Source organism: Somniosus microcephalus, chromosome 9, assembly GCF_052327205.1.
Source record: "Somniosus microcephalus isolate GS21.2 chromosome 9, FLI_Smic_1.0, whole genome shotgun sequence".
NCBI classification, from domain to species: Eukaryota; Metazoa; Chordata; class Chondrichthyes; order Squaliformes; family Somniosidae; genus Somniosus; species Somniosus microcephalus.
Window position 1 is genome coordinate 8156032 of NC_140995.1, and position 12091 is coordinate 8168122.

A 12091-nucleotide genomic window follows, 5' to 3' on the forward strand; every position below is an offset into this window, starting at 1 on the left:
TCACTTGAACTGACAAAAACTTCCCCTTTTACGATGGAATATTGCTGTTTAAAAAAAAACTAAAACGTTACCGGTGTTGAAAGAGGTGTAACTGGGTTTCTAACGGCCTACTGACTGCTGAACAACCGCTCTGGTCCTGAAAAACCAATTTTATACTTGTAGAATGTCCATTAATATGACTAAGAATTACAAGTTTTTAATATAATAATTTTTTGTTAAAGTTTATTTATGATATTTCAGCTTCTACCTTAATCCTATGTGTATGACCCAACCTTTATTTCGCTCTCTGTAAAATTTATAACAAGTAAATTAGAATCTGCATTTTACTTCCTGGTTTGCAGCCTGTGAGAATTCTTCAATGTGATTGGCTGCTTAGCCAGCTTGATGACATCACTGTTGCTGGATGCTTGGGATTCACTTGATTTGGCGCCAAATTCAAACAAAGGTTGGGAGTGCTGAAATCAACACCACAGAGATCGCTAGATCTTTGTGGGCAGCTTTCTTCGAGGTTTGCGGCGAGCGCCGTCACTTCACCGCTGACTGCAAATTCCAGGCCATTATGTAATGATTTTCTATTTTAATCAATGGCTCTAGTTTCACAATTTGTGCATTAATGTACAAAGATTTTAGTTTGGATTCCCTTGGTTTGGTATTTTTAACTTTTTTTGTTTCCTTGCATCCCAATTTGATATTTTGCTATCTTCTATTAAACCATTTAACCTTTCTACTTCCTTATTACCTATCCATCTAAAGCTTGCTTTCCCTTCCAAGTTGCCTACTGTACTCTCTTGCCTTATCTCCTATCCCTGCCATATTAGTTTAAACTCTTGTCTACGGCTTTAGTTAACCTCCCTGCAAGATTATTGATTCCAATTCTATTCGCGCATAGGCTATCCTGTTGGTACAACTCGCTCTGGATCCACTGCCCAAGAATCAGAATCTTTCTATTCCACACCACACCTCTAGCCATATATTTATCTCCCTAACCTGGCTAGCATGTGGTACTGCTCGTTATCCTGAAATTATTACCTTTGAAGTTCTGCTTCTGAATCTCCTTCCAACCTTCTGCAGCTCTTGTTGCAGTAAGTAAATCCTATTCTTCCCTAAATTATTAGTTTTGACATGACTTCTGTCTGTATCGTAGATATGCAGCAAATATCTATCAGTGAGTTTCACATCTCTGGGAGTTTACTGCACTGCTTCTGTTTGATCCACTTCCCTTCCTCTGCCTCACTATTCCTCTCTAGCCACATCCTGTAATGTGTACTCTGGAAACTTTCCTCCTCCTGTATAGTGCAGTGTCTACAAATCTTGCTCAAGCTTTGTAACTATCTGGACACATTTCTTACACCAGTATTCACTCAACTGCCTTCTCATTCCCTAGCCTCTCACAACTTGATTGCCTCTCGTCAATCTACTTAAATCCTCTCAAAGCAACACAGTCAATTCAAACACAAATATTACATTCAAAACAGCCCAATTAATGAAAAATCACTGCAAAGCAAATTCTAGCTGACAGCAAACTTTTAATTTAGCATTTACCTACTCACTCCAGTTTAGGCCAAAGTCCATTTATTCACTCAACTCCCCTTTCACTCATTTGGCCTCTTCCAACTTGGCTCAAAACATTCAGTGTAATTCCAAATTCTAGAAATTTTGCCGCAATAATGTACATTTTTCAGATTCATTAACTCAATGAACAATAGGATATCAAGGCTTTTGTCTTTGTCTTTCCTACATTTTCAAAATGTTTAAGTGATTTTGTTTTGATGAAGGAAATATCAGCTCATAAGTATAATTATGTAATTCATTTTAAGCTAACATAAAATGGTGTTGCTTTCTAGATTCAACAAGTTCCAGTGATTAAGATATTTCAAACAAGCAATGAAGGTGTTGTCTATAATGGTGAGAAATCTGCATCCAGCATTATTGCTACAGGACTTGATTTGTATGCTAAGATCCCACCATATAAGCCATTTGAGGTAAGAAATGGGGTTTGGAAAGAACCATGATATCTCTGTTCAAAATCAATCTTCTTATTTTTGTGAATTACAAAATATAGGAGTAAATTTTCCAGGTACATACTGGCATTAGACAAGGTAGACACTGACGCCGCATGATTTGAAAATTTAAACTCTACAGCAGAAGTCGCTTATAATTGACTCATTTATACATTGGGATTCTGTCTATTATTACATTGGGATTCTTTAATTAAATAAGTAAAACAAGGTCATATAGGCATGGCAGTGCAGGAAGTGGGAGTTTGTGAGAGCATCCCGATCCTGGACAACCTGCAGTAAGTGTCTGCATCTCGAGGAACTTCAACTCAGAGTTGTTGAGCTGGAATCCGAGATGCGGACATTGCGGGACATCATGGGGGGGATGGGGTGGACACTTTGATCCAGGAGGCAGTCACACCTCTTGGGTTAGGTAGTGATACAGGTCCAGTTAGTGGTCAGGGACAGGAGGGTATGACTGCAAGTCAGGCAAGTAAGGGACTCCAGGTGCAGTGCTGGAGGAGCCTCAGCCTTTGCCCTTATCCAACAGGTATGAGGTTCTTGCTACTTGTGTGGGTGAGGGCAAAATCTGCAGGGTGGATGACCAAACTGACCATGGCAGCATGGTAAAGGATGCTATTGAAATGGGGGGGGGGGTAGTGAAAAGGAATGTGGTAATGGTAGGGGACAGTATAGTCAGGGGGATAGACAATGCTCACTGCAGCCGTGACCGGAAGTTCCGAAGGTTGTGTTGACTGCCCAATGCCAGGGTTAAGGACATCTCACAGCTGGAGATAAACTTGGAGTGAGAGGGGGAGGATACAGCTGTTGTGGTCCATGTAGGAACCAGCAACATAGGTAGAACTAGGATTGAGGTTCTGCTGAAGGAGTTTGAGGAGTTAGGATCCAAATTAATAAGCAGCACCTCAAAGTTAATAATCTCTGGATTACTACCTGAGCCATGCGCAAATTGGCACAGGTTCAAACAGATCAGAGAGTTGAATGCATGGCTCAAAGAGTGGTGTGGGAGACGGGTCAATTCATGGGGCACTGGCACCAGTACTGGGGAAAGTGGGAGCTGCTCTGTTGGGACGGACTCCACTCAAACCAGGCTGAGACCAGTATCCTAGCGAATTGAATAACTAGGGCTGTAGATAGGGCTTTAAACTAAAAAAGTGGGGAGGTGGAGGGTTCAGGTGAGGGGGAAATTATAAATCTGAAGAGAAAAGTCAAAGCCATAGAGCAGTGTAGTGACAGGAAGGGACAGAGAGTTTAACGGTACAGGAAACTCTTTTTTATCTGGCACCGGTGTGGTGCCGGTTTATCAAAAAGTCCGGATTACAGAGAGTTATAGTTAAAAGGTACGAGAGCTCTGTACAGAGCAACAAATCCAGGCTTCCCTGTTGCTTAGCAACAGCTGCAAGAACCCCGGCCACAGACCAAGCGTCCCTGTTGCTTAGCAACAAGTGCAGGAACCCCCGATTACACAGCCAAGAATCAAGAAACGGCCACTAATATGAAGAAAACTTAACTGAACCTACTCCTGAATTTTGCCGGTTAACCGAGATTTCCGGTTGTTTGGGTGCCGGTAAATCGAGAGTTTCCTGTAATAGTGAATCAGTGAATAAGATCAAATCAGGGAAAAATAGTAAAAAGTTAAGTTTAAAGGTGCTGTATCTGAATGCACAAGGCATTTTTTAAAATTTGTTTCCTCCACGTAAGCCAGTTAAAGAGAGATTTCCAAAGGTGCACCCATACTCCATAGGGCTAGGAATCTTTCAAAGATGAGGTCATGAAATCCCTCCTGTAAACCTATTTATATGTAGAGTACAGAACAGTTACTAATATTTATTCAGAACAACAAGAAAAACAAAGTTCCAAACTATTGATAGCTGCATGACTTTTTAAATGTTTTTGAACTGAAACAGCAGCCTTTGATCTATGAGTGCCCAAGTTATCAGGATGTTGTGAAGAACTGATGTAATCCTATCAGTAATATTGCAAATTTAGGTTGATGTCTAACCAATGTCACTTCCTGCTAACTTCATTGACCTAGAAATTCCACACAGTGGGTTGCACTGATTTTATGCCAGTGCACTGCCTCTGTGTTGTCCAGTCTTGGATGAGCCACAATTTCCTCCAATTAAACATTGGGAAAACTGAAGCCACTGTCTTCAGCCCCATCTCAAACTCCTTTCCCTAGCCACAAATTCCATCCCCCTGCCTGGCCGCTGTCTCAGGCTGAACCTGACTGTTCTCAACCTTGGCGTCCTATTTGAGCTTCCGAACCTATATCCTTCCCATCACAAAGACCGCCTACTTCCAAATCCATAATATTGCCCGTCTCCGCCCCTGCCTCAGCCCATCTGCTGCTGAAATCCTCATCCATGCTTTCGTTACCTCCAGACTCGACTGTTCTAACGCTCTCCGGGCCGGCCTCCCATCTCCCACCCTCCATAAACCTGAGCTCATCCAAAACTCTGCTGCTCATAACCTAACTCGCACCAAGTCCCATTCACCCATCATCCCTGTGCTCACTGACCTACACTGGCTCCCGGTCCATCAACACCTCAATTTTAAAATTCTCCTCCTCGTGTTCAAATTCCTCCATGCCCTTGCCCCTCCCTATCTCTGTACCCTCCTCTAACTCTGGCCTCTTGTACATTCCCCACTTCGTTCACTCCATTGACAGCTATGCCTTCAGCTGTCTAGGCCTTAAGCTCTGGAATTCCCTCCCCAAACCTCTTTGTCTCTCTCTCTCTCTCCTTTAAGACTCTCCTTAAAACCTACCTCTTTGACCAAGCATTTGATCACCTATCCTAATGTTTCCTTCTTTGGCTCGGTGTCAATTTTTGTCTGATTACACTCCTGTGAAGCGCCTTGGGATGTTTTACTATGTTAAAAGGTGCTATATAAATGTATGTCGTTGTTGAAAAATTAGTTGTGTCTAATGATGGTCTGGAGAGGTATTTACAGGAACATTTCCTGGGTAAACTAATTTGCATAATCCATTGGAGTACTTGGTATTAAAACAGGAGTAATCTGCAGGTGTGCAAGGATATTAGCGTGTAACTTTAGTTGAATGTGAGGTAGCTTGACTGCATGAGGGCATGGCACACAGGCAGAAAAGATGTCACAATTTCACAGCGTCTGAACTGCAAGCTTTCCTTGAGGAAAGTGAACTCAGGAGAGACAGACTGCAAGGTGTCTGGGAGGAAATCCGCCAAAAATGTGACTTATGCCATGTGGAGGGAGGTGGCACTGGAACTCAGTGCCAATTCTCTCACTCCCAGGGCTGTAGCCAGTGCAGCCACAAGTTCAGTTATCTGATTATGGCATGCAAGGTAACATACTGGCCACTTTACCTTTTATTCCTTGGACACCTGCACACTCTTCTCTTAAATAACAGTTCTACAACTAACCCTTCACAATGCACTTTGGTTAAGTGGGGACACTAACTTGGAATATTACAGTATGCCACCCCATCTCCCCAAACATCAATGAACAACCCTAAAACTCTTTCCTCCACTTTAACAGGTTGTTGCCGTTACATCTCTTGAGCTCTTCCATGCCACTTGACATACACTCCTCAACTACTACTATTCACGTAATTTACTCAATCTTGTTGCAAGAGAAAATGGTGGACAATCCCCACAAGAGGCAGGCCAACGGAGGGGGTATCTTCAACCTGAAATACCTCACGGCCTATGAGAAAAAGGCTCTGAGCTCATGGTGGAATACTTTGCTCTTACCATGGGAGATGGCGAGGTTGGGAGCAAATTGCCAGTGCCAGGTTAATGACTCAGCACCGACACTGTCGCATGGCATCCCATGCCCATAGGGAATACCATATCTGCTCCCAAGAAGCCCTCACTGTGGGTAGGGGTTGAAAATCTCTGTTGATCTGAAGTAGTGAGAAGCAGGTCCATGTCTTTGTAGCAGAATGCCAAAAACAATTGCAAAAAATGTTTCCAGCTGTAGAAATCACTCCCGAAACTGTCCACATTCTTCAGCAGATCCTGGCACGCGCTGCGCCTTATAATTCTCAGTGTAACTTACCCCAAGTGTAAAATCATGAAGCTCGGGCCCTTAGCACCACTGGCCTTCATTATAATATATTTAACTAAAGTCACTTAGGACTTGGTGGGAGGATTTCAATAACAACCAAAACCCAAGAAAGAATTCAGGGAGATCGGTTTTTGGTTGGAAAACTGGCATAAACAGATTCTGTCCCATTTTGCTGCTAAAAATGTTACTTCCCCCAATTATACCCTGAAATTATGCGAATAGGTCATGGAAAATCTAGGCTATTATGTTTATGAAGCTCCCATTAGCTACCCCAAACCCCACCGGAAAATGAAATATATGGGTGCAGATCAGTTGGGATCGATTGCCCAATTTCACTCTCCAGTACTCCTTGTCTGCACCTGTTTCCAGGCTGTAATGCAGACTAGAATTAGCCCCGTGATTCTAGTTGGGAGAATATCCCACATATTGTTTTGTAAGAGATTTTTTATATAATGTCAAGTTTGCTTGTGTCTTCCAGTTTTATGGCTACAATCCAGATTCAACCAGCTTGCATCTGTATTATCTATCCCTTTCAGTATTCTCTCAATTTATTTTCTGTAATGAAAGGAATTTCAGCTCTTTGAGTCTCTCCTCATAACTTAGAACCCTCCAGAGTCATCGCTGAAGTTATTTTCTGAACCCTCTCATCACATACAAAAATTACTGAGCCTGAAATTTCTAACTCAAGCATGAAAACGGTAGAATCCGTGTTTCCATTCCTCTGAACTCCATCTTTAAAATGTTAGAATTATTTCCTTCTAAACTCCTTTTTAAATGCCCTTTAGAAGAGATTGATACTGAATTTCTGAGAATGATCTGAAATTGGCAAAGGGATAATAAAGCTGTGAAATACAAAGTAGACCAACTCTTTTAGACTGTTTATATCCTTTTTATTATTACACGAGACATCAATATTGAGGAAATCAAAATCCTATTAACATAATAAACTAACATTGTTTTCTATTTTCTTTTCATTTGATTAGCAAATGATCAGTGAAGAAGTCTTAAAGAAAACCTGTGGCCACCGGCTACTATGTATTATTGCTGTGCTGCCTCACATTTCTGACACAGGTATGTTATCCAGTGAAATTATATGAAATGTTGTGTTATATATTCCCTATATTAATTTTGAATAAAGTTTTGCATTTTATATTTTAATGGAACTTTCCTGTTGCCAGGGACTAGTGGCAGAAGTGATTATCTGGACTTACTGGTGAAAATGGCAGACAAGTACAAGAAGAAAAAATGGGGGTGAGTAATTTCCATGATGAGTTTCTTTTAGTTGAACATAAGAACATAAGAAATAGGAGCAGGAGTAGGCCATACGGCCCCTCGGGCCTGCTCCACCATTCAATAGGATCATGGCTGATCCGAACCTAGACTCACGTCCACTTCCCTGCCCTCTCCCCGTAACCCCTAATTCCCTTATCTGCTAGAACATAAGAACATAAGAAATAGGAGCAGGAATAGGCCAATCGGCCCCTCGAGCCTGCTCCACCATTCAATAAGATCATGGCTGATCTGATCCTAACCTCAAATCTACGATCACTCTGCATCCACCCGAACCCATGTGATCTCCCGGGAGAGGCGAAAAACCAGATAAAAACCCAATGGCCAATTTGGGAGAAAAAAATCTGGGAAATTCCTCTCCGACCCATCTAGGCGATCGAAATTCTTCCAGGAGATCACTCTGTCCCTATATTTTCTAGGAAACTGTCTATCTCCGTTTTAAATTTATTTAATGTCGCAGCTTCCACAACTCTCTGAGGTAGCAAATTCCATAGATTTACTACCCTCTGAGTGAAGAAGTTTCTCCTCATCTCAGTTTTGAAAGGGCAGCCCCTTATTCTAAGATTATGCCCCCTAGTTCTAGTCTCACCCATCAGTGGAAACATCCTCACCGCATCCACCCGATCAAGCCCACTCACAATCTTATATGTTTCGATAAGATCGCCTCTCATTCTTCTGAATTCCAATGAGTAGAGGCCTAACCTACTCAACCTTTCCTCATAAGTAAACCCCCTCATCTCTGGAATCAACCGAGTGAACCTTCTCTGAACTGCCTCGAGAGCAAGTATATCTTTTCTTAAATATGGAAACCAAAACTGTACGCAGTATTCCAAGTGTGGCCTCACCAGTACCCTGTATAACTGCAGCAAGACTTCCCTGCTTTTATACTCCATTCCCCTTGCAATAAAAGCCAAGGTTCCATTGGCCTTCCTGATCACCTGCTGTGGCTGCATACTAACCTTCTGTGTTTCATGCACCAGGACCCCCAGATCCCTTTGTACTGTAACACTTTGCAGTTTCTCTCCATTTAGATAATAACTTGCTCTTTGATTTTTTCTGCCAAAATGCATGACCTCACACTTTCCAACATTATATTCCATCTGCCAAATTTTTGCCCACTCACTTAGCCAGTCTATGTCCTTTTGCAGGTTTTTTATGTCCTCCTCACTCACTGCTTTCCCTCCTATCTTTGTATCGTCGGCAAACTTGGATATGTTGCACTCGGTCCCTTCCTCCAAATCGTTAATATAGATTGTAAAGAGTTGGAGTCCCAGCACTGACCCCTGCGGAACACCACTAGTTACTGATTGCCAACCCGAGAATGAACCATTTATCCCAACTCTCTGTTTTCTGTTAGATAGCCAATCTTCCACCCATGCCAGTATATTGCCCCCAATCCCGTGATTTTTTATCTTGTGCAGTAATCTTTTGTGTGGCACCTTGTCAAATGCCTTTTGGAAGTCCAAATACACCACATCCACTGGTTCCCCTTTATCCACCCTGTTTGTTACGTCCTCAAAGAATTCAAGCAAATTTGTCAAACATGACTTCCCCTTCGTAAAACATGCTGACTCTGTCCGATTAAATTATGCTTATCCAAATGTCCTGCTACTGCTTCCTTAATAATGGACTCCAACATTTTACCAACCACAGATGTTAGGCTAACTGGTCTATAGTTTCCAGCCTTTTGTCTGCCTCCCTTTTTAAATAAGGGCGTTACATTAGCAGTTTTCCAATCTGCTGGGACCTTTCCTGAATCCAGGGAGTTTTGGAAAATTACCACCAATGCATCCACAATCCCTACCGCTACTTCTCTCAAGACCCTAGGATGTAAGCCATCAGGTCCAGAGGATTTATCCGCCTTTAGCCCCATTATCTTACCGAGTACCACCTCCTTAGTGATTTTAATCATGTTTAGCTACTCCCCCCCCATAGCCCCCTGTTTGTCCAGTGTTGGGATATTTTTAGTGTCCTCTACTGTAAAGACTGAAACAAAATATTTGTTCAGCGTTTCTGCCATCTCCATGTTCCCCACCACTAATTTCCCGGTCTTGTCTTCTAAGGGACCAGCATTCACTTTAGCCACCCTTTTTCTTTTTATATAACTGTAGAAACTCTTGCTATCTGTTTTTATATTTTTTGCTAGTTTACTTTCATAATCTATCTTCCCTTTCTTAATTAATCTTTTAGTTATTCTTTGCTGGCTTTTAAATGCTTCCCAATCTTCTATACTCCCATTAGATTTGACTACTTTATATGCCCTTGTTTTCAGTCGGATACTATCCTTTATTACTTTACTTAGCCACGGATGGCTGTCTTTTCTTTTACGCCCCTTTTTCCTCACTGGAATATATTTTTCTTGAAAGTTGTGAAATATCTCCTTGAATGTACACCACTGCTCATGTACCGTCTTGCACTTTAATCTATTTTCCCAGTCCACTTTAGTCAACTCTGCTCTCATACCTTCATAGTCTCCTTTATTTAAGCTTAGTACGCTGGTTTGAGATCCAACTCTCTCACCCTCCAATTGAATTTGGAATTCAACCATGTTATGGTCACTCATTCCAAGGGGATCCTTTACTAGGACATTTTTTATTAATCCTGTCTCATTACACAGGACCAGATCTAAGATTGCCTGCCCCCTGGTTGGTTCAGTTACATACTGCTCAAGGAACCCGTCCCTAATGCACTCTATGAACTCTTCCTCAAGGCTGCCCTGCCCAATTTGATTTGTCCAGTCAATATGAAAGTTAAAATTCCCCATGATTATAGCTGTTCCCTTATTACAAGCCCCAACTATTTCCTGATTTATACTCCGACCAACAGAGTTGCAACTGTTAGGAGGCCTATAGACTATGCCCACTAGTGACTTTTTCCCCTTATTATTGCTTATCTCCACCCAAACTGTTTCACTATCTTGATCCTTTGACCCAATTAATGTCTCTGCGCTGGTGCTGGGTGCGCTCATGTCTGATGACGCAGCGCCCTCAGAGGCTGGAGGCTCCTCTGAGGAGTCGTCTTGCTCTTCCTCCTGGACAATGGGGGGGATTCTCTTGATGGACCTGTGGGAGAGTAAAGAGATGAGTTAGATATGCCATATGAAGAATGGGTACTGATACCATTATGCACATGACGACCATTTAGTGGCTGATGACATCAGTCCCCATATGAGTGACTGATGTATGCCATGTAGCTGTATCATATTTAATTCTGTCACCAGGTTGCTGAGATGTCCCCCTCTCTCCGTCTCCTACCTCCAGCTGCTCAGCCACTCCCGAGACTTCCAACGCAGCCTCCTCTGCTGTTGTAAGGGTCGCAAATGATGGGGGCCCACCTCCAGTTCTCTCCCTCTCCATCTCATTGTGCGCTCTCTTCTCCTGCAAGGAGGGAAAGAAGAGAAGGTTGAGTGAGAGTGATGGAATGAGTGTAAGGAATGGATGGGTTACATCTTTAGAGAGACTATGATGGATTGGGGTGGCAATGCCAAATGGGCTCCTTGCTTGTTGTTAGTTTGTATGATTGCATTAGGATGAGGCTGAGTATTTGAAAGTTCTTTATCTGAATGCACGTAGCATTCGTAACAAAATGAATGAGTTAACGGCACAAATAATGACATATGGGTATGATCTTGTGGCCATTACAGAAACATGGCTGCAGGGTGACCATGACTGGGAATTAAACATACCAGGTTATTTAACAATCAGGAAGGACAGGCAGGAAGGGAGAGGAGGTGGGGTGGCTATGTTAATAAAGGAAGGAATCACTATAATACAGAGAAATGATATTGGGTCAAAGGAGCAGGATAGCGAAACAGTTTGGGTGGAGGTAAGGAATAATAAGGGGAAAAAAACACAAGTGGGTGTAGTCTATAGGCCTCCGAACAGTTGCAACTCTGTTGGACGGAGTATTAATCAGGAAATAGTTGAGGCTTGTAATAAGGGAACAGCTATAATTATGGGGGATTTTAATTATCATATTAACTGGACAAATCAAATTGGGCAGAGCAGCCTTGAGGAAGAGTTCATTGAGTGTATTAGGGATGGGTTTCTTGAGCAGTATGTAACTGAACCGACCAGGGGGCAAGCAACCTTAGATTTGGTCCTGTGTAATGAGACAGGATTAATTAAAAATGTCCTAGTAAAGGATCCCCTTGGAATGAGTGACCATAACATGGTTGAGTTCCATATTCAATTCGAGGGTGAGAAGGTTGGATCTCAAACAAGCGTGCTGAGCTTGAATAAAGGAGACTATGAAGGTATGAGAGCGGAATTAATTAGAGTGGACTGGGAAAATAGATTAAAGGGTAAGACGGTACATGACCAGTGGTGTACATTTAAGGAGTTATTTTACAACTTCCAAAAAATATATATTCCACTGAGGAAAAAAGGGTGTAAAAGAAAAGAGAGCCATCCGTGGCTAAGTAAAGTAATTAAGGATAGTATCCGACTAAAAACAAGGGCATATAAGGTAGCCAAATCTAGTGGGAGGATGGAAGATTGGGAAGTCTTTAAAAGACAGCAAAAAATAACAAAAAGATTGATTAAGAAAGGGAAGATAGATTATGAAAGTAAATTAGCAAAAAATATAAAAACAGACAGTAAAAGTTTCTATAGTTATATAAAAAGAAAAAGGGTGGCTAAAGTAAATGTTGGTCCCTTAGAGGATGAGACCGGGAAATTAATGGTGGGAAACATGGAGATGGCAAAAACACTGAACAATTATTTTGTATCAGTCTT

General features: G+C 41.9%; 1 protein-coding gene across 1 annotated transcript in view; it reads left to right on the top strand.

Moving 5' to 3' along the window:
- The window catches only part of LOC147112236 (protein disulfide-isomerase A6-like), a 96675-nt gene that overhangs the window by 34338 nt on the left and 50246 nt on the right, over positions 1 to 12091 (top strand). Inside the window, exons 8-10 of the mRNA XM_085996315.1 lie at positions 1845 to 1982; positions 7049 to 7136; positions 7244 to 7316. Coding sequence (XP_085852441.1) covers positions 1845 to 1982; positions 7049 to 7136; positions 7244 to 7316 — 299 coding nt within the window. The remainder of the gene's footprint in view (positions 1 to 1844; positions 1983 to 7048; positions 7137 to 7243; positions 7317 to 12091) is intronic.